The sequence below is a fragment of the Saccopteryx leptura genome, chromosome 1, assembly GCF_036850995.1.
Source record: "Saccopteryx leptura isolate mSacLep1 chromosome 1, mSacLep1_pri_phased_curated, whole genome shotgun sequence".
In the NCBI taxonomy this organism is placed as follows: domain Eukaryota; kingdom Metazoa; phylum Chordata; class Mammalia; order Chiroptera; family Emballonuridae; genus Saccopteryx; species Saccopteryx leptura.
Genome location: NC_089503.1, coordinates 273,436,211 through 273,460,174, shown reverse-complemented (window position 1 = coordinate 273,460,174; position 23,964 = coordinate 273,436,211). Strand labels below are relative to the sequence as shown.

Sequence of the window (23,964 nt, the reverse complement as noted above, 5' to 3'; positions counted from 1 at the left end):
ATTATAATCAGATGATATTTGAAGTATAGTCTTTTTTTAATTTAGAAAAGTAAATTTAATGGGGTGACATAGATCAATAATAAGAGTACCTAGGTTTCAGGGAAACATCTCTATAGCATTTGAACTTATCTGTGTTGTGTGCCCATCACCCAAAACCAAATTATTTTCTGTCACCATGGACTGTAGTCTTAAAACTACTCCCTAAAACAAGGTATTTAATTATGTATATAACTAAAATAAATTCTCTTTTCCAAATCTGTACCGTAAGCAATGAAATCAAGAAAATACTGGTTATGTAACTAATCCAACATTTTCTTTTTATTAGCATCACTGCTACAGGGAAAACATTCTTGCTTTTCAAATGATAGAAAATATGGATGTGACATGTTTCAACTCTTGCTAATAACATACGCTTAGGTGACCTCCCTATAACTTTATCACTAAAATATTCACACACACAAACTTAATACTAATTTTTAAAATATCTAGCACATATCAGTATAGCTTTCCAAATACTCACACAGGTATAATGTCATTGCATACTCCCAAAGGACCACAATGAACAGAAAACAAGTGTAATTAGTACTCCCAATTTAAAGATGGGGAACTGAATTCAGAGATTAAATGATTTGCCTAAATTCTCAGAACCCCTTCAGGGTAGAATACTAGTCAAACCTCAACAGTTAAACATCTCTTTCCAATATCCACATTGCCTTTGGAAACTCATTATCAAACATCTACTTATTCAATGACTTGACTTCATCCTTGAAGTTAAATGATTTCTAGACAGTCTTATCTTTATCTACCAGAAGTTCAAGATGGACCCGTTTTAAATATTTAAAATAGGAGGAAAAGAAAAGACTCAAAGGCACTGAGTCTTAAGAGTCTGAAAAACTTACTGTGCCTTTTCTAAAAGGTCACAGAAAGTCCTCATTTCAAATATTACATACTAACTAGGAATTACAATCCATATATAGGTCCAGCACAAAATATATTTGTTTTACCGAGGGAGGAATTTTTTTTTTTTTTTTTTCATTTTTCTGAAGCTGGAAACAGGGAGAGACAGTCAAACAGACTCCCGCATGCGCCCGACCGGGATCCACCCGGCACACCCACCAGGGGCGGTGCTCTGCCCCCCAGGGGGCGATGCTCTGCCCATCCTGGGCATCGCCATATTGCGACCAGAGCCACTCTAGCGCCTGAGGCAGAGGCCACAGAGCCATGCCCAGCGCCCGGGCCATCTTTGCTCCAATGGAGCCTTGGCTGCGGGAGGGGAAGAGAGAGACAGAGAGGAAAGCGCGACGGAGGGGTGGAGAAGCAAATGGGCGCTTCTCCTATGTGCCCTGGCCGGGAATCGAACCCGGGGAGGGAGGAATTTTTAATCACAAAAATTTTAGCAACAAAATTTTCTAATTTTTGATATTGAAATCAATGACTTTTAATTTAAAAATCTGTATTTTAGGCCCTGGCCGGTTGGCTCAGCGGTAGAGCGTCGGCCTGGCGTGTGGGGGACCCGGGTTCGATTCCAGGCCAGGGCACATAGGAGAAGCGCCCATTTGCTTCTCCACCCCCCCCCTCCCTCTTTCCTCTCTGTCTCTCTCTTCCCCTCCCGCAGCCAAGGCTCCATTGGAGCAAAGATGGCCCGGGCGCTGGGGATGGCTCCTTGGCCTCTGCCCCAGGCGCTAGAGTGGCTCTGGTCGCGGCAGAGCGACACCCCGGAGGGGCAGAGCATCGCCCCCTGGTGGGCAGAGCGTCGCCCCCGGTGGGCGTGCCGGGTGGATCCCGGTCGGGCGCATGCGGGAGTCTGTCTGGCTGTCTCTCCCCGTTTCCAGCTTCAAAAAAAAAAAAAAAAGATTAAAAAAAAAAAATCTGTATTTTACATCTTGCTCATAGTAAGCCCTGCTTTGTACACATCACCATCACAATAATTCTTCTACGTTGTGTACTCACAATTATTCTATACAGCAGATAAGCTATCTGTACTTAAACAAAAGCTCTCTAAACTAAAAGCAAATACATTCACAAAGTTACTGTGAGAAATAGAGCTGCGAATGCATATACTTTCATGCATGAGATTCACTATCCAAACATATTTATTCAGACTTACTTTAGTAAAGTTTGTTTCATACACTCCCCTCCCTTTTTTATTTTTTATCATTTAGGTACAGTAAACAGGTGCCTTCACTTCTTGACCCCTGACCATGACCCCCAGCTGTGATTTCCTCAGGATCCTTTCCTGCAGAAGCTGACACCAAAGGAAAGTTTAGACTAGACTGACAACAGAGGCTTTATTTAGTACATCATGTAAAAATCCTCAGAGAGCCCGACCACGCAGTGGCGCAGTGGATAGAGCGTTGGACTGGGACGCGGAGGACCCAAGCTCGAGACCTCGAGGTCGCCAGCTTGAGTGCGGGCTCATCTGGCTTGAGCAAAGCTCACCAGCTTGGACCCAAGATTGCTGACTTGAGCAAGGGGTTACTCAGTCTGCTGAAGGCCCATGGTCAAGGCATAACAACTAAGATGTCGGCAAAGATGATTGATGCTTCTCATCTCTCTCCGTTCCTATCTATCCCTATCTATCTCTATCTCTGTCTCTGTAAAAAAATAAAATAAAATAAACCCTCAGAGAATTTTCCTTTTCATGAGGAAGTAGACTCCACCTCAAACAGTGCTGGTATAGGGTCTAAAGTGGTACACTGGACAAAGAATAGTCTTAGATAAATACCAAAAAGCAATTAAACGCTTCATTTTTTTTTCTTCTTTTTTTTTATTTCCTTCTGAGGTTGGAAACAGGGAGGCAGTCAGACAGACTCCTGCATGCGCCCGACCGGGATCCACCCAGCACGCCCACCAGAGGGCGATGCTCTGCCCATCTGGGGCATCGCTCTGTTGCGACCAGAGCTATTCTAGCGCCTGGGGCAGAGGCCATGGAGCCATCCTCAGCACCCGGGCCAACTTTGCTCCAATGGAGCCTTGGCTGCGGCAGGGGAAGAGAGAGAGAGAGAGAGAGAGAGGAAGGAGAGGGGGAGGGGTGGAGAAGCAGATGGGCGCTTCTCTTGTGTGCCCTGGCGGGGAATCGAACCTGGGACTCCTGCACGCCAGGCCGATGCTCTATCACTGAGCCAACTGCCCAGGGCCATATTTTAAAACACGATCATAAGGACATAGGAGATGTAGCTTAGTGATGGCTGGGGCTTGGTTCTGTTGGGCCACAGTGGACACGTGTTGTCATGTCCTTTCCAGTGTCCACTGCCTTTCTCCCTTCCGGCAACAGAGACCTGACAGGAGGATGGACACAGGTTCTTCTTCTGCCACTCAAAGCATGACATCATCTCCATACTCAGAACATTTCATACCTTGGCCACAGTGTTTGGCTAAACATGAGACTATCCTAGTGCTTGCAACAGTGATGACTGCAGTAGTGCTTCTAGAGTCTGAAGAAACAAGCCGCTGTGTTTTCAGCTCTGGGTGTACTGCACTTCAGATAAGGTGCAGTAATGCTGAAGCCTACAACCATGCTGCTACCGGCGGCAGAGGTATGCCTGAGCTTGGGACTAATATGATGATAAAACAGAATCAAGGATAAAGAGAGTCTGTAACAATGTTATGCCTAGACTTTCAGTTACCTTGATAGCAAAGTTCCCTTTTTTGCTGACAATCGTTTCAAGTGCGTTTCCAGTTACTTAAAACCAAAAAAATCCTAATAAAGAAACTGACTCCAGATTCACTCATTCTACCTCATAATGTGTCATTTTCCAAGCTTTTTCCCATTACCAGTTACTCCCGTATAACTCCAAATAGCAAAATGCCATAAACTGCACCATAAGGAATTTACATTAGCTGAAAGAAATATTTTTTCACAAAGAACTTTTCAAACAAGGGTTTGCAAAGTGCTTTAAAGTGTTTTTAATGCTTTAATTTCCAATGGTTCATACACATCAATACACACTCACATAATTCCAGAAAATAGTAAGATCTCCTTTTACAGCATAACTAAAAGAAGGCTAAAGCCTGAATAATTTTTGTTCATTAGTTCTAGCTGAGAGGCAGGAGTAAGATACATTCTCTGCCTTTTAGATCCTTGTAGTTTTATCTAGAAATCATTAGTATTCCCAAGAGAAGTAGCCATCATAACTTGATTAGTCACTGTTTAAAATATGCAAGCTGTCCTAAACAAATTTGTAAACTGATTAATTATCCAAATTAGATCAATGTTTTTGCGAATCCCTCTAAAAGTCACAGAAGCTCCACAGGAATTCTGGGCCAATAGTAAACTTCAGAGAAAGAACAGTAGAACCAGCTGCCCAGTAGAAACTTGAGAAAAACCTCTATTCTCAGATGGCTCCAAAGCAAACATTTGTTTTGTCTCAATAATAAAACAAAATTGTTTTCTTTTACCTTTATGTTCTAGTAGGAAAGAAATGTTAGCAACTAAAATAACATGTTGGCTTTGAAATGAAACAAGACTTGGAAATTCTAGTCAAGGATTACACACACACACACACACACACACAAACACACACACACACACACATGCGCTTGCCGAGCAATTCTAAACTTATTACTATGTTGATACAGTTCAAGTGTTTGCATTACATCAAAGGATAGCACGCATCAAGTCATTAATAAAAGATAAATACAAGGGCCTGCATTATCAAAGTAAGGAAAGGGGGGGGAAAGGGCCTAAACCAAAATAAACAACAGATAAGGCACTGTGCCTTTGGCAACCTACTAAACAAACACCACTTAAAAACAGGCTTACTGGCCCTGGCCGGTTGGGCCGGTTGGCTCAGCGGTAGAGCGTCGGCCTAGCATGCAGAGGACCCGGGTTCGATTCCCGGCCAGGGCACACAGGAGAAGCGCCCATTTGCTTCTCCACCCCTCCGCCGCGCTTTCCTCTCTGTCTCTCTCTTCCCCTCCCGCAGCCAAGGCTCCATTGGAGCAAAGATGGCCCGGGCGCTGGGGATGGCTCTGTGGCCTCTGCCCCAGGCGCTGGAGTGGCTCTGGTTGCAACATGGCGACGCCCAGGATGGGCAGAGCATTGCCCCATGGTGGGCGTGCCGGGTGGATCCCGGTCGGGCGCATGCGGGAGTCTGTCTGACTGTCTCTCCCTGTTTCCAGCTTCAGAAAAATGAAAAAAAAAAAAAAACAAAACAAAAAAAAAACCAGGCTTACTGGCCCTGGCCGGTTGGCTCAGCGGTAGAGCGTCGGCCTAGCGTGCGGAGGACCCGGGTTCGATTCCCGGCCAGGGCACACAGGAGAAGCGCCCATTTGCTTCTCCACCCCTCCGCCGCGCTTTCCTCTCTGTCTCTCTCTTCCCCTCCCGCAGCCAAGGCTCCATTGGAGCAAAGATGGCCCGGGCGCTGGGGATGGCTCTGTGGCCTCTGCCTCAGGCGCTAGAGTGGCTCTGGTCGCAACATGGCGATGCCCAGGATGGGCAGAGCATCGCCCCCTGGTGGGCAGAGCATCGCCCCTGGTGGGCGTGCCGGGTGGATCCCGGTCGGGCGCATGCGGGAGTCTGTCTGACTGTCTCTCCCTGTTTCCAGCTTCAGAAAAAAATGAAAGAAAAGAAAAAACAGGCTTACTGTAAAATTTTATAAGCATAATAGAGCAGAACTTTTAACATCAATGCAATATGAACTCAGCCAATATTCCAAACAGATAAATGCTAATTTTTTCAGGTATAATAATAGTTTTAGTAATAGCAGTAGTAATAGTAATAGTAATAATCATGGTTTCCACCTATTTTACACTTAGGCACCTGATGCTTACTGTTTTAAATATGTTAATTGCCATTAGCAATCCTGGCACAAAGAAATAGGGAATCATCACACTTTATAGATGACAAAACTGAGGTTCTTAGTATAAACTTCCAAAGATCAGACCATGAGAAAAAATGGAGCTGTAATTTGAAACTAGGTTTGTCCGAATCAAACCCATCCTCTTAAACCACTGTGCAAAAACAGTGGTCACTCGTTCAACATATTTCTTGAGTACCTACTATGTGATAGATAACTAACCTGCAATGCACTGGGGACATATCTGTGAGCAATACAGTCACTAAGCATACAGAGTTTAATGTGCAGTGGGAGAAACTATCCAATAATCACAGAAATAGAAGTAAAATTAAAATAACAACTGCGATAAAATTTCTGAAAGAAAAAAATGGTTGCGTGTGAGCACATACAAGGCAAAGGGAACTGACACAGTCTGGGGGATCAGGAGACTTTTACTGCAGGTGAGTCTTGGGGCCGCCGTCTGCGTGATACATCGGTATTACTTAGGGGAAAAGCATGGAGGCTGAGAGGGGAACCCTACCAGACAGGAAAACTGATGTGAAAAGGCCCTGTGGTAAGAGGGAGCTCAGAATGACTGTCCCAATACACTGCTCGCAAAAATTAAGGAATATTTTATAGCTTCACATTCACTTTGAAAATATCCCCTAATTTTTGTGAGCAGTATAAAAAGGGGGGGGGCATCATTTGTGCCTGGAGCAGAGATCCAGACGAAGGGAGCACGAGATGACGCTTGTATCTCAGAACCCTGGAAAGCAGGAAGTTACCATGGGCTTAATGATGTTTTATTTAAATGTAAGCAAATAAGAGATACAGTTATTTCAAATACAGTTTTTTTAAAGTACTGAAGCCCCAAAAGTAACAGTGATTTTTTTTTTTTTTTTTTTTTTTTTTTTTTTTTGTGGGCCATTAGCTTTAATTCTAGCTTGCACCCGGTGGGCAAGAAATACACACAGTGGGAAAACAGTTCCCTTTCCATTCAGGGCTCCCAAAGCCACTGACTTATCCGAGTTTCCTAGGATCAAAGGTTTGTACCTCACCAGCCTTATTCACCTCTGTTCCCCATCTCCTTCTCTGCACAAACTCTGCACAAACTGGCTTCTCCTTCAGCACTCTGCCATCTTGGCTGCTTCTCCTCTCCTCCACGTGGCCTTTCTCTGCTCTCTTCCAGCATGGGCTCCTCTGCCCCATTTTATAGTATAGAAATCAAAACCTTTAACAGTGAATATTTTAATTCTTAAATATTTTTAGGTCTAATGTGAAACACTAAACAAAGATATCATTCCTTCGCTGATTCTGACGACCCCACTACAGCTGCTCACTCAGACCGCTCTCGCGGTCCACCGCTTCCTGGGCTGACCACTGGCTGCCTTTTTCCACATTCTTCCTTTTACCACTGTCAGATCTTCCTAGAGCAAAACCTGCTAAGTTTATTCTCCTGCTTAAAAACCCTTCAATTCGTTCACGTTGCTGAATGGGGAATCTATGACCTGGCCCTGTCTGCCCAACTAGTGTCACCTTCTGTTAGAATATACTAGAGCCAGGACCTGGGAATGTCCAGAAAGCAGGTTCATTTATCGATGCTTCATTATTCCTAATAAATTGACCTCATCAGCATGGCTTAAAATGGCCTCTTCCCTGCCCATATTACAAGTAGCAAAGTGGGGGTGGGCAGTTCAGGGGGAAGACAGGAGGGCAGTAAAAAGCCTCCTTTGAGTCAAGCCTGACCACGGAGTCTAGTCCCTAGCACACCTGGATGCAAGGGGAGGCTGGGAAATGTGATTTTAATTCTGGGCACCCATAAACTCAAGTACTTCTGTTAGTATGGAAGAAGGGAAAAATGAATGTGAAGAAATAAATATACATCTAGAAATTAAAGTTAATGTGCATTTTTCTAAATTAGATAGGATTCAAACTAAATGATGCAATTGATATTAACTCTTTAGAGATTACTGTATTATATTATAACTTCCATTTTGAAAAAAAAGGTGCAATGTGAATGTTGATCAACCTTTTTTTAAAAATTCATTTTAGAGAAGAGAGGCAGAGAGAGAGAGAGAGAGAGAGAGTAGGGGAGGAGCAGGAAGCATCAACTCCCATATGTGCCTTGACCAGGCAAGCCCAGGGTTTTGAACCGGCAACCTCAGCATTCCAGGTCGACGCTTTATCCACTGTGCCACCACAGGTCAGGCCCAGGCTGATCTACTCTTTAGAAAATATTTATGGTATAATTTTAGGAATATCTATTGCCACACTAATTACTGCCTCTCAAAACTTCTACATGATATTTACCTAACGTTTTACTCAGATTCTCCAATAACAGACATTGTTTTTATATTTGCAATTTCATAATATTTTTAAAGACTGTGAGTAATTCTCTAGCAGCTAAGACTTTAGCAATAAGCACTTGGTTTCACCCTAACAGATAACAACGACTTCATTTGTACTGATCAGGAAAGCAGGCTCACTTTTCACAGGGACTTAGAATTGGAACGCATCTATTAAATCATGTCCTGCCAGGTAAATAGGGAAGTAAGGTAAATAAAGGCCCTTTTTAAGTTTCCCATCAATCCTAGAGCTGGATGAACTTAGTAAAGTTTTAAAAAACACTTCCACCGGCAATGACTCTTAATTTGACTTAACAAAATGTCACAATATTTACCATTCCTGGTCACAGGTACATAACCCTGAATACAACAAAATTCATTTCTTTACCTTCCCTGAGTTTTTGTTTTTTTTTAACCAACCAGGGCAGAAATTACACTCTTTGAAAACATGGTTGAAACCAAAAATTTACTTGAATCGCAAATGTTTAAGTAGTTATGTCCCTGATATTAGCAATGACCTTGAACACTTTAGCCAAACATAAGTAACTAGCCCTTAAATCATTAACTTACTTTGTATTCCTAATGTAACTGTGTTTGCTGATTTAGGTAACAGATTTTTTAAGTCACTGTCTTTACTTGGTATGGCACACTTCAACTGGATTAATTTGGATTTTACAGAACTAAAACAAAACTCGGATAATATTTTATATCGTTCACCTCAATTACTTTTCTAACGATAATACATTTTTACACATCTATCATAGAGGATCATAGCATGTTAGAATTAGAGGATTAAGGATGATATTGTTTTACTTTTTTAAACTTTTTTATTGATTTTACAGAGACAAAGAGAGGAAGAGAGAGAGAGAGAGAGAAGCATTTATTTGTTGTTCCACTTAGCTGTGGAACATTCATTGGTCACTTCCCATATGTGCCCTGACCAGGTATTGAACCTGCAACCTTGGTGTTTCAGGATAATGCCCTGACATTATTTTATTTTTTAAAATTTGTACATTTTTTTATCGGTACTATATGCAAATACACTCCCAAAGAAGTTCTCATATGTATGCTCCTACCAGTGAGGAATCCAAAAATAAGAGTAAATAACAACACTGGAGAATTAAAATTCTTAAAGAGAATGGCCAAACATGTATCTTTTGGACTAAGCTTGAGGCAAAGCACATTATAACAGACTTATCAATAGAGTAAAAATTAATGAACCATAAAATCACTGACCACTTTTTCACCTGTTTTTATATATCTATCTTTTTCCAGGCACATTCCTAAATTTCAAAAATAAAAATTACAAGTTGTCGTATGCCCTCTTGTATTTTTCTAAAGTTCTATAAATTCATCAACTACTCTCTGGTTTCATATTAGCAAATTATTTCCAACTAAACTTTCTTTCCAATAGTAGTTAAAGCACTGGATGCAGTATGTATTATCCATCGAGAGGAAGAGTCTATCTAAATTAAGAAATGGTCTCGCAAAATGCTTACAAATTCACTCTATGCACATGTAAAAACAGAGCTAACCTTTCAGAAATATCTATTTTTCTTTAATGTGACTATAACATGCAAGCCATTAAATAAAGCATTATATAATTACTTTTTCCAGACTGTAAGTTGTGTCAGCTGTTGGGCTAAGCAAGTGCAGATAAATGATCCAAGAGATTATTAAAGTATCTATTATAGCAAGATTTAATGGCATCATAAATCCAATGACAACTTTCATCCGTTTTAAAAGAATTACCTGCATGGCTTCTCAAAATATTTAATAAGAACGAACAAATACATTGGCTTTTTTCCAGAGAGGAACTGATGTTAACAGTTACTTAGAGATTTGAGGACATGAATATTCTAATTCAACAAGCAGTCATTCAATAAATATTTATGAAGCCAAGTCCTTGAGAAACTCAGTGACAAAACAAAAGAGCCCTGTCTTCAAAGAGCTTACATTGTACCAGGAGTAGACAGATGATAAACACTGGATACAATAAATAACATATATTCTGTGTAATAAGAATGTGAAGAAAATGTAAAGCAGTATAAGTAGAATAGGAAAGTCTGAGGCAAAATGGAAAATATGTTACTATATGACCCAGCAATTCCACTATTAGATATGCCCCCAAAATTATGAACATATGTTCACACAGAAACTTGTACACAAATATCCATAACATCATTATATATAATAGTCAAAAAACAAAAGCAACCCAAATGTCCATCAACTGATGAACGGATAAACACAATGTGATATACCCTTATGATGGAATATTATTCAGCAATAAAAAGGAATGGAATCCTGATACATGCTACAACATGGATACATCTTAAAAAACATTAGGTTAAGCCCTGGCCGGTTGGCTCAGTGGTAGAGCATCGGCCTGGCGTGCGGAAGTCCCGGGTTCGATTCCCGGCCAGGGCACACAGGAGAGGCACCCATCTGCTTCTCCACCCCTCCCCCTCTCCTTCCTCTCTCTCTCTCTCTTCCCCTCCCGCAGCCGAGGCTCCATTGGAGCAAAAGATGGCCCGGGCGCTGGGGATGGCTCCTTGGCCTCTGCCCCAGGCTCTGGAGAGGCTCTGGTCGCAACAGAGCGACGCCCCGGATGGGCAGAGCATCGCCCCCTGGTGGGCATGCCGGGTGGATCCCGGTCAGGCGCATGCGGGAGTCTGTCTGACTGCCTCCCCGTTTCTAGCTTCAGAAAAATACAAAAAAAAAAAAACCATTAGGTTAAGTAAATTAAGTCAGACACAAAAGGCCAAACACAGTGTGACTCCACTTATATAAGGCTCCTAGAATAGGCAAACTCATAGACAAAAAGTAGACCAAAGGTACAAAGGGGGTGGGGGCAAGAGAGAGAAAACGGAGTTATTGTCAAAAGGGTACAGAATTTCTGTTTGGGATGATATAAAAGTTCTGGAAATGGACAGTGGTAATGGTTACCCAATACTGTGAATGCACTTAACGCCACTAAATTTTACACATAAAAATGGATGAGAGGGTAAATTTTATGTTATATATATTTTAGCACAATTTCTTTCAAAAGGCGCTATAATAGAAGATTGGATAAAGAAGATGTGGTATATGCAATGGAATACTACTCAGTCATAAGTAATGATGAAATATTGCCATTTGCAACAACATCAAAGAGCCCTGAGAATATTAACTGAAATAACTAAATCAGAAAAAGCTAAGAACTATATGAGTTCAAACATAGGTGGGACATAAAACAGACTCATGGACATAGACAAAAGTGAAGTGGTTACCAAAGGGAGTGGGTTGTGGGGGAGGAAAGTAAAGAGGACAAAATGTACTGTGACAGAAAATTATCTGACTTGGGGTGATGGGCACACAATGTAATGAATAGTTCACATGCTATCGATGTGTATATCTGAAACCTGTGTGTTTCTGTGGACCAACGTCACCCCATTAAATTTAATTTCTAAATTTAAAAAAATGACATTATGAAGTCACTGTTAATTAAGTGATGACATCTAAGCTCCTGCAAGGCCCTTTTTGTTCTCCTTCCCCAATGCCACTTTTCCTTAGAAGCACACAAATAAGAGCCCTGCTCACAGTGATTTCCCTGGTAATCAGAGCTGGGTAATCAGATCTTGTGACTTGCTTTCGTAGACAGAAGTGAATAATCCAATGGGGTCAAATTCTAGCACTCTGTAATTTGAAATTTAAGAACAGAGACACACAGTATAAGAATTGTTGCATCTGAGTCATGTAAATGGCAGGACCCAGAGAGATGTTTCTGCTATTGAGATTCCCACAGAAGCCATGGGTATCTGCCCTCTTAATCCTAGTGTTGAGCTCATCATTCAATTTCTTGGATCTCCCCCAATACCCTTCTAATAAATTGCCTTCTTTGCTTAAGTTAGCCAGAGATGGTTTCTGCTCCTTACAAACAGAAGAACCTTATTTCTAAAATAATATAACTGCTCAATTCCTAATCTTCATCCATCTAGGCAAAGTTGATAATATAAGTAGCCTTTGCCTTCCAAATCCTTTGGGCTTTTGAGATCAGATAGTAAGAATTATGATAGCAAGGGAATACCTATAGCTTGTTTTTCAAAAGTTCCAAGACAAAGCAATACAAGAATTGCAAATAATTTAACTAAACATGAATTGAAACATGAGATGAAGGGCACACTAGTCTCTGAAATTTTTACAAATAATACACTTTGATTTCCCACTAGCGAAGTTAATTAACAATTTCTAAATCCAGTTTTGTTTTTCATTGGTTTTTATTTGTTTATTCAGGCTCTTCTATTTAGTTCTAACAATCTATATAGCTCCTAAAGAATAATCTGAAGAATCCTCTTTTCAACACAAGATAATAATATGTAGAGTGGTAGTATCCGCTCTTAGTGACTGTTTCATATTTAGCCATTACCACAAGATCTTAAGAGAGCTAGGTAGCTAAAAATTAATTGACACCCTAAGTTCCAGGACCCAATTCAGTATACCACACTGTATTTAGTCATCACGCCTCTTGAGTCTACAATGTGACAGTTTAGTCTTCCTTGTTTTGTGTCTTTGTTTTTTGTTTGTTCATTTTGAATCATTTTGACAGTTTTAAAGAATACTAGTCAGATATTTTGCAGAATATTCCTCAATTTAGATTTTTCCCCATAACTATACCAGGGTGAAGTGTTTTGGGGGAGAACACCACAAAGATGAAGGGTCCCTCTCATCACATTACATCAGCTGGTGACCAAAACCTTCATCACTTGATTAAAGTAGTTAAAAATAAATAAAACTTTTATTTATTTTTTTATTTTTATTTATTTATTTTTTTATTTAGTTTTATTTATTTTTAATTAAGGGTTGGAGATCTGTAGTATAAACTACTGCTCACAAAAATTAAGGGATCAGGGAACGTGCAGATACTCCAGTACTTTCAGCCTTTTGTATAGTGCATTTTCACCAATGAAATAAAAGTTGGTTTTGCATCTCATTTGCATAATTGAACAACTTTGACTTGTTTGCTTTTCTGATGTTCTTGTTTAAGAAAAAAAAATCAAATGCTTTTTTTATTGCTTCACATTCATTTTTAAATATCCCCTAATTTTTGTGAGCAGTATATAAAAATACCTATTGTTAACCAATCATTGATTTGAATTTTGAGAGAGCTAATCATTTTAAAGATAAGCAATAAAAACATTTAATAAATTGATATCTCTCTCTCTCTCTCTCTCTCTCTCTCTCTCTCTCACACACACACACACACACACACAAATACCTATAGAAACTGACTAAGGCAATAAAAGTTTCATAATGAGTACTAAGATTACTAAAACGACCAAGTTAGCCATGCTACAGTGCATACTCCTTACACATGTAAACACTTTTTCTAAAATTAAATATTCTATATATTTACTGTATAAATCAAGTCAACCATTCATAATTACTCAGCATTACTTGCCAGACAAACATTGCTGCATAATACATTTTAAAGTACCAATAATAACAATAAACAAAAACACTGTATGGTAAATATATGACCATCTATTTCAGCAACATGCAATTTCCTGGTTTGTGGTTTTCCTCCACTAACCAAGACCAGGAAAATGCTTTATTTATGCTTTTTAAAATAAATATTTTCAATTAACAGTAATAAGAAACTGAAGAAGTCTTTGAAACATTATTTTCATTTTTAATGAACTTACCTGACTATAATACTAATAGGTGTGTGATTAATAAAATATATATAGAATCTAAGAAATATTTAAGATATAAAAATTAAAATCACTGGCCCTGGCCAGTTGGCTCAGTGGTAGAGCATTGGCCCAGCATGTGAATGCCCCAGGTTCGATACCTGGTCAGAGAACACAGGAGAAGCAACCATCTCCATCCCTCCCCTTCTCCCTTCTTTCTCTTACTCTCTCTTCCCCTCCCACAGCCATAGCTCAACCTGTGGTTCCAGCACATCAGCAGGGGTGCTGAGGATGGCTCCAAAGAGGCTTAGCCTCAAGTGCTAAAAATAGCTCTGTTGCTAGCATGGCCCCAGATGGGCAGAGCATCAACCCCAGACTCAGGCTGCAAGGTGGATCCTGGTTCGGGTGCATGCAGAAGTCTGTCTATCACCCCTTCTCCCACTTGGAAAAGAAAAACTTTTAAATAAAAAATAAATTAAAATCACCAATCCATCATCACACAGTGTCAACACTATTTGATTTTCTTTCTCTATTTTCCATATATCATATATTATATAGTTTAATTAGAATTACGGTTTTCAAAAGGCATATATTAAAAACTTTCCCACCTAAATCTGCATGAGAGTAGAAAGATAATCACAAAAAAATAATGTATCAGTACATTAGAAAACTCAGTTTTTACACATTAAATAAATGAATGAGTGAAGATCATTAAAATTTCACTACTTTAATTATAATCTGGTGATTCTGTAACCATATTCTGATATTTAAAAAAGAGTAAAATTCATTGTTATTATGCTCTAAATTTGTCATAAAAGTCTACTTTTGTTTTTTCTTTTATATTTATATATGAAGCCACACCCTGTGCCTAGAATTTAAGTTTTTAAGTTTGAGTCTATGATATTGTCTATATTCTGTAAGTTATCTACATACAATCTGTATAAGAACAATTCCAAAGACAGAATCTGATTATCAGAAGTCTGATTTATGAGAAAAAAAAAACACAAAAAAACCTCCTGTTAGACCTAGAAGGAAGCCACACAGTTGCGTCGAATTCTACTAAAGCCAAGCATCAGGGACATCTGAAGAGGGGTGGCAGTTTACCTGAGCTCTCCAAGGCAGGGTCTAAAAGCTGCAGTGTTATTTATGAAATGACTTCCAAATTTAAGAAATAGTTAACTTTTCAGCTTAAAATAGACTTTATGTACACCACTTCAGAAACTGTCTTTGTACTCAAGCTGATTTCAAGTCCTATAACATGACACTACTAATCCTTAGACTTCCCAAAACAACTCAATACTTCAAGATTATGTTGTTTTCTTCTTCCCCACTAAACACACATGCAAGTGTCCAATGGATTTTTAGATATTTTTATCACATTAACAGATGCCTTAGTCAAAACAAAGCTAAGTTTACATACCTAGTTTTATCAGGAAATAATGGCTGTTACTTGGAAGGGTTCTATCTGGAAGATATTAAAGATAACTTGCAAATTATGCAAAAATAAAAGTTGACTATAACTATTTCTTATTCTACTCATCAAACAGTCCTACTAAGAGAAAGAGTTTTAAAAATATAATAACAGTAGCATAATTGAGTAAAAGAAAAAAAGATAAATCAAATCTGTAAGCATTTAAATATAAAAAGTTTAAGCAAGAAAAAGATCAGGCAGGGAAATTTAAGGAACTATAATTGAGGACAATAAAATGTACTCATTTATACAGTTTTGCTCATTTGAGGAACTAAGTCAAAATTACAAATTGGTATGTCCTGCCATTACCCTACCTGACTGACCTCCATTGCTGAACATGGAAGCAAAGGAACTGAAAAGTTCACTGAATTGACCAAAATCAAGCCAGAAATAAAAATAAGGGCCCCAATGTCTCTGACAAAGAGACTACAGCGATTCACCTTTGAATGACAGGGATACTTCTAAGAAATGTGTCCTCAGGTGATTTTCTCATGCGAAGACCATAGGCTGCTCTTAAATAAACCTTGATGGTACTGTAATTGCATGTACTGTACTTTTATACAATGGACAGTAGGTTCGCTCACACCAGCATTATCACCACAAACACATGAGTAATATTTTGCACTAAGGTATTACCATGGTTAAGAAGTCACTAGGCCAGTGTTTCTCAAAGTGTGTGCCAGCGTGCCCGGGTAGATGCATCCTATGGTATTCCAGTGAAATATGTGCCTGTTGGGGACCAAAACACTAACAGGGTGTTTGGAGTTTAGATTTTTAGGGGACAGAGGTGTGGGGAGTTGGCTGTAAACTGACAGTCTGCCCAACGCCCCACCTCACTTGCCTGATTAGGTTGCAAAAGGCTGTTAAGCTGTGGTGCTGGATTATTTGCACTACCCCCCATGTTCCCCGGAAAGACTGGAGGCAAGTTTCTTCTATCCTTTGTTTGGTGTAAAGTTAAGATGATATGTATGGTGGGGGTTTTCTGCACTTGGTAAAATTCTTGGGGTGCCTTGGAAACACGATCAAAGATCTCACTGATTTGCTAATGGCCCACTTTGCGCTATAAATAAAGCAAGATGTGGTTTTGGGGCATGCTTTGTTCTTGCCAGCAGCAACTACAGAGCCCTCCTGACACCGTATTTTCTTAATTCCAAGTATTTTCTTAATTCCACACTATTCCCACTCGAGATCTGGAACTACTAGCTGCTCTGGTTCATAGCATGTGCCCAGATATAAAAATAAATATAGTTACTCTATTATACCATTTCATTACAGAAATATTGCTTTTTGTTAACACATCATTATTATATTTATTATTAACACATCATTATATTATTTTTAGATAAATACACCCAAATAAAATGGATAGATTTCTCAAAAAGAAGTGTGATATTGAAGAATCTGATTCTGGAAGTGAGTAAAAGTTAATTGTAAATAAAATAGAACTTGAAGGTTGACGGGCAGAATTGAATTTATAGCATTTTCCATCACTTAACATTGAACAATATGACTGGATTAGAATCTCATTCTTTGAAGCTCTTATGGAAGCTTCAAAGTGATTTTGGCTTAACATTAACAAAAGAACTAGCAGCTATATCCACTGATCGTGGATTGATGATTAAACATAGGAATTGTCTCTTGAAGCTTTTTGGAATTCTATAAAAGAAGAATACATGGCAATATCTTAAAAAGCTTTGAACATTTTACTGCAATTTTCAACATCCTATTTATGTGAATTAGTATTTTCTACCCTCAACACAATTAAGAGTAAAAAGAGAGGAATTCTTCAATGTATTGACGAGGAAATGAGAGTTTGCCTTTCAAATATATGCCCAAACATTGAAGAAATCGCTAGGACACAGCAGGCTTATCTTTCTCATAAACACAAGAATGATAAAACTTAACACATTCGCACGGGGACCTGCCGAATTTACTAAATCTTACTAAGAATGTATCTATATATATATATATATAAAGATAACTTTTTTTGTCTTTTTTTTATTTTTTAACCCCTTTTTTACAAATTCTAAAAAGTAAGACTCAAAAAATGTAACATAAAAATGTTTTTTAATGTCAGAATAAATTTAATTTTGTCGTATTTATTTTGTTTAATTACCATAAAAGCACGCTTGGACTTTACATTTTTTTCTTTAGTATTTGATTTAATTAATATAACATATTTCTCAGAAATTTGTATATAGTGCACCTACAATTATTTTTAGGATTTTAAGTGCAACCTGACTTCAAAGAGTTTGAGAACCACTGCTCTAGGCAATAGAAATGTTTAAGCTCCATTATGATCTTATGGAACCACTGTTGTGTATGTGGCTGACCAAAGCCTTCTTACGTTTCGTGGGATTAGGATGCTTTGCAGTCACTACCTCAATGCGTGGTCACCTTAGAGTTTTCTGAAACCTTAACTAGTGGGTGTTGATGACTCTTGGTAGATACTGAGGAAAAAATATCAAGCCAAAGGCAGCAACCACTTAAGCATGAATATAGACACATACACACACCCCAACACATATATGCACACTTGTCACTTACTAACCTGTCAACTATGCAGAGACTAGACAATAAAGGAATTATATACCTTTCACTGCTTCTACTACCCCACCCATCCTAGAAATTCTGCTATGTCCACTCCCACTGTGTGGTACCTGATCATGGATCAATCTGATGTACCCAGAAATATAGTGTCTGGTGCGGCAACAACCAGGGTAGTATATCTCAGTATAAAGAAAATGGAGAAAGGGAAAAGGGACAAGTAATAGTGCACCTGAAATTGTGGAGCACATTCCAAAACTGCCAACTTCCCTTTTAAAAGAAAAAATAAAATCTACAGCCCAAAAAAATTCATTTATTTTAAAGAAATTCACCATCTTTATTCAATAAGATTTAAAGCAATTTTCCTTAAGTGAGAATAAGAGTGCTTCTGCAATAGATCTTGAGATGAATAATTAAGTTAGAAAAACCAAAGCAGGCCCCTTTTGCACCTGGGAGAATACTTCAGTTTGCAACAATTCAGGATTCAGAAACATTAGGTAAATACTGGTTAAAGAATAACTAGAGAAAAAGGGGAAATGCAAATCTTTGTAACTGAGGCGTTCTAATTTCTCAGACTGAGAAATCAAAGGTATAAGCTGCCTCACAGACCCTAACAAAATCCTTCCATATTTCCAGTGGAAGGGCCTCTAAGAAGGGCGGGCTAAACTCTAATATAGTGAAACTGTGATTTTTTTCAGCTAGAAAATGTGTTACCCTATTGCAAAAACTCCCAAAGTTAAATAATAACAATGTATATCCTCTCAAATTTATTTACACCTTAAATGTTAAAAATCAGGCAAAATTTATTCCCAGATAAATATTAATTATCTTGAAATGCTGTATAAACTCAACTCTCATTAACTACCCTCCTAAGTTGAATTTTTTAAAAAAATCCTGCCCTCCTAAGTGTCTGATTGCCTGACCTATGTTGGCACAGTGGGTAGAACATCAACCTGGAACGCTGAGGTTGCCAGTTCAAAACCCAGGGTTTGCCTGGTCAAGGCACATATGGGAGTTGATGTTTCCTGCTCCTCCCTCCATTCATTCTCTCTCTCTCTCTCTCTCTCTCTGTCTGTCTCTCTCTATTCCCTCTAAAAATGAATAAATAAAATCTTTTAAAAAAAAAGTGTCTGATAAAGAACTAAAATACAAATCAGAAACTTTAAGCCTAATTTTTAGCTCTTTCATTGAGTTTTTAACATTAAGTAGAATTGTTTCGGCTAGATACAATGCCAGTGTCTCCAATCCATTTCCAGATACACTTTGACAATACACACTCCTTTTGAGGAAATTGAAGGGCCACAAAAATATATGCATATGATTTTCCTAATACTTTCCAAAAAATTGGGCTCTTTCATTTCCATCTCTGTCATTCAATTTTATAACAGGCACAGCATAAACTCTCCTCGGTCTCCAAAGACCAGCTGACACAAAAAGAGAATAAATGACATGAACAAGGTCACACGGTTAACTAGCAGCAGAACTACAATAAGATCTTAAACTCATAGAAGAGCATGGAAATTCAACTAGAAGTATGAACTCGGTCTTTGATACAGAAAGTGTATAAATAACAACCCTACAGCAATATAATGAAAAACTATAACTACCACTCTGCTTTGATTTCATAGCCCTAAAACCAACTTGCAAAATAAATCTCTACTAATTGTATTCCAAGCGAGTCAAGTCAGCAATGCTACTCTGCCTAGAGAGCATTTCATGTGGCACAGACACAAGCTTCTGCGGGCTTCATAACTCCTAAAATCCGAGGTTGATAAGGTTCCACCGATTAAAGAAAAAGAATATTCAATCAAAACACCACGCTTCACCAACAGCACTGTTTCGAAAGGTCCTTCCTCACTTTAGAATCACCTGCTCAAAGGTCTTGTCCTGTTACCTACAACAAGACTCAGTTTGTTAATAGAAACATAATACTGCACAAGCAGTCTAAGGAAACTCAGTTTTCAAAACACTAGCAAGAAACACTGAATACAAATAAGAAATATTTATATCAATACAAACATATATGCTAATGCAAGGGCATGCTTATTTTTCACTCCAGCCTCAAAGAAGACGATGTTTGGTTGCTGGCTGCAACCAAAACAACCAGCACTCAAGTGGGAATCTAGGGACAGGGTGACAGTTTCAGCTTTGGCATTAATGTCTTCCGTTTCTTGGGCAGGTCTCTTCATTTCTCTTCCCCTCAGTTTCTATATCTCTCAATAGAGTAGGGCAGACTCCAAAACTGCTAACTGTGTAGTAGCTTCCTGATTTCCCATTGAAACCCCTCCATGCATATAGTTAACCAGACACTATAAAAAAATGACCTTTTGTTTGTCTAGGTTTTACACTTTATTCCTAATCCATTTTTATTATTTTGTCCACAACTGTAGCTATTGCTCATGGTTACAACAGTTAACATTTATCTAAGTGCTTATTAATTGACAGGTACCATGCTAAGCACTTTATATATATCAGCACCCTTCTTCCTCACAACAGCCCTCTGAGACAGAAACCATTATAGATCCCATGTTTTTAAAATGTGAGAAAACTGAGATACAGAGCGATTATGTGACTTCCCTAAACTCATAAGTTTCACCAGTGGAGAAGCCAGGATTTGACCTCAAGCATTCTGCCCCTGGAGCACCCAAGTAGAGAGTCTTCAGAGGGTAACTGTGAAATGCAGCAGAGTTCATCAGCAAAATATTGTTGGGGGGGGGGGCAAAAACTGAACTTACACTATGGATTCTCTCAGAAACAAATAGTAGCTCAAGGCTTACAAAACGAGCGTGAGCACTGGCCACGCCACCCACGCTTCAGTGTCACAAGTAAATAACATTGATCTTAAAGTGATTAAATTAAATTTACCTTCTTTCTTTCACCCATGGGGCGGAGGGTGCACAAACAACAGAAACTGTAAGTTCTAGTGACTTGAAAGTCACCGGTAGAGCAGGCACTACTCCATTATAATACGACTGGAAGTCACTGTCTAGGGGCATTGCATGTTAAGTCATGCACCCTAAAATCTAACACAGAAAACAGTGACCAGCCAGGAGTAGAAACACCAGTTCTGCAGCCTGAATTCTCCAAGACTCAGCAGTCTACATGCTGAGACCACGAGGAACAAAAAAAATATATACACACATCAAAATAGTATATTGCAGTATGCATTTAAACTGGGAACTGGTATTCTCAAGCAAGACAGAATATACCAGTAATCAAGGAAGTCCTATTTAACCATCCTGCAGTTATATATACAGGGTAGGGACAAAAGTAGGTTTACAGTTGTGAGTATGCGAAACAGAATTTATTTTTGCATATTATTTATTGATTATTGTATTATTTTCTACAGGAACTGCAAACCTACTTTTATCCCTCCCTCTGTGTGTGTGTGTGTTTTTATACTATATTATATCTCATTCATAAAGCAACTCGAAAATCAGGAGCACTACACTTAGTTGACTTCCAGGAGAGGTTCAGCATTTCAGTGCGCCAAGGCCTGGGAAGTGGAGAAAGCAAGTCTGAGTTCTAGCACCCAGGAGGCCCACATGACCTCTGAGGGTCCCAGCGCCCCAGAGGGTCCTGGGCTGCCTTCGACAGAGGGGCGAGTCGTGCTTTGGCAAGGCCAAAAGGAAATTACTTAAGCGAAGAAGGCACGGGCTGCTGCTGCCACAGGGGAAAGTCACACTTTGGCTCACCACTTCGCTTGAGTTCCACTCCAAGGCCACGGACTTTTATCGCCAGCTCTTACAAACCCGGCCCTGAGACGGGTTGAGAGCAGTAGCGAGAAAAGATGGGGAGAGGAGGTGTGTTGCTTTACCTTTAACGGAAAACAAACATTGTAATCAAAACAACCCGTGGAGAAGCCAGCGAAGACTTCTTCGCCAGGCCTGTCTCTGGGCTTCTGAATCACTTCCTCCTTTTCGGGGATGTGTCTCTGAGTTGGAGATCGTGAAGTTGCTGAGATGATCATGCCTCTCGGGGCAGCTTCCTGCGCGCCGGCGAGCCGAGCGTACTGCGCTGTCCGCGGGCGCAGACCCTGCCCAGCGGCCGGGCCTTGCTCGGCGGCAGCGGGAGGACGCAGCGGCGCGCGAAGGGACTGGATGAGCCCCGAGGAGACACCAGCGCTGCCCAGCCCGCCCTCAGCTTACCCTAGGGTGCTGATGAAGCCGTTGACCGAGCCCTCCGCGTAGAGGGACACAATGTCCCCTATGTAGAGGAAGCTGGACATTTTCTCAGACATACTGCTTCATGCTCCAAAGTAGACGTCCTTCCTCTTCTCGGCGCCCTCGCCGCCCTCTCCAAGGAACAGCCGCGGCCGGAGCGCCGAGAGCTGCTGCAGAGGGTACGGTCGGAGCACCGAGCGTCGGCTCAGCCCTGCCCCCGCGCCGGGGGAGCTGGTCAGGAGCGAAGCAGCAGCCGCGGACACCCGCGACGTGCGCAGCCCGAGCACCCGGAGAGCCGCAGCGGCGGCCTCCCTGGCAAGTTTCCTGTTTCTTTCAGAAGTTTTCTCTCCAACACCTTTGCTCCTCCTCCTCCTCCCTCCTCCGAGCCCCCTCCCTTCCCTGCGCCCCGCCGCGACAGTCACCGCCACCGGGAAAGAGCTGGAGTTTGCAGAGCCTCTCGAGCCCTCGGGGGAATTTTTGGACCAGGTGGTGGTGCCCATTGGGCGTAGGGGAGGAGAGGAACCCGGGGAGAGGGAGTAAGAGGCCAATCAGGCAGCGACAGCCGGGGGCGGAGCTGGACCGGGGCGGAGCGACTCCGGGAGGCCCGGCCACCCTGGAAGCCGCTGCAGTAGCCTCTTCGCCCGCGCGCGGGTAGCACGCGGGGAGGTGCTGGAGGGTCGGCGGGGGCCCCAAGACCGGGAGGTCGCGCCGTATAGTCGTCCAGGAGAGGCTAGACCTGGGATGCGGCAGTCCCCGCCTGGGAAAATGCAGGATGGCGGGGCTCAGAAGCTTTGCCGGAGCTTGGAGGGGGACAGTGAGGCTGAGAATTGGCGAAGGGGTGGGCGTTAGGGACCTGAGCTGTGGAGTGAGCCAGCGGTTCTGCTGGAGATGAAAAGGAGGAGCCGCAGTGGGAAGGTTAGATGAGTGGGGGTGGGTAATTTGCTGACGAAGGGAGAGGAAGGTGTTGAAGTCAAGGAAAAAATAGAAATAAAAAATAAATACATAAGAAAGAAAGAAAATAAAAGGGAGAGGAGATAGAGGGGAAGGAAGGGAGAGAAGGAGGGAGAGAGGGTCTCTTTTTGGAGTATATCGTTTTGGTTTTTTGTCTCTAGTGTGTGGTGTTAGTGAAACTTTACCTGTCAGCAAATGTCCAGGTAGAGGCGATCCTCGGTGGAGGGAAACGTCACTTGGCCGAGCCAGCAATTTTTTGTAGCCAATGATTGATGTGAGCCTTCTCTTAAGCCTTCTGTAAACTCCAAGCCCAAGTTTAACCTTCCACCTCCTGGAGCCCGCTGTTACTGGTATATCGAAGACAGCGACACCCCAGGTGGACAGTCTGCCACTAAGCCAACTGACCAGGGCCTGTTTTTTTACTTTTCAAGCTGCTGACTCCTTTTTTTTTTTTTTTCTCTGTATTTTTCTGAAGTTGGAAATGGGGAGGCAGTCAGACTCCCGCACAAGCCCGACCGGGATCAACCCAGCACGCCCACCAGGGGGCGATGCTCCCTTGCGACCAGAGCCATTCCAGCCCCTGAGGCAGAGGCCATGGAGCCATCCTCAGAGCCCGGTCCAACCTTGCTTCAATGGAGCCTTGGCTGCGGTAGGGGAAGAGAGAAACAGAGAGGAAGGAGAGGGGAGGAGTGGAGAAGCAGATGGGAGCTTCTCCTGTGTGCCCTGGCTGAGCCAACTGGCAGGGCCTTTTTTGTATATACATAAATTTTTATTAATTTTAATGGGGTGACAGCTATAAATCCAGGTACATATATTCAAATAAAACATGTCTAGGTTATCTTGTCATTCAATTATGTTGCATACCCATCACCCAAAGTCAGATTGTCTTCTATCACCTTCTATCTAGTTTTCTTTGTGCCCCTCCCCCTCCCCTTCCCCTCTCCCTCCTTCCCTTCCCCCCATAACCACCACACTCTTGTCCATGTCTCTTAGTCTCGTTTTTATGTCCCACCAATGTATGGAATCATGCAGTTCTTGGTT

General features: G+C 40.9%; 1 protein-coding gene across 1 annotated transcript in view; it reads right to left on the bottom strand.

The window, feature by feature from the left end:
• The window catches only part of ITPR2 (inositol 1,4,5-trisphosphate receptor type 2), a 527,270-nt gene extending 504,850 nt beyond the window's left edge, over positions 1-22,420 (bottom strand). The window contains exon 1 of the mRNA XM_066354092.1: positions 21,958-22,420. Coding sequence (XP_066210189.1) covers positions 21,958-22,049 — 92 coding nt within the window. The 5' untranslated portion in view covers positions 22,050-22,420. The remainder of the gene's footprint in view (positions 1-21,957) is intronic.
• Between the last annotated feature and the right edge of the window lie 1,544 nt (positions 22,421-23,964).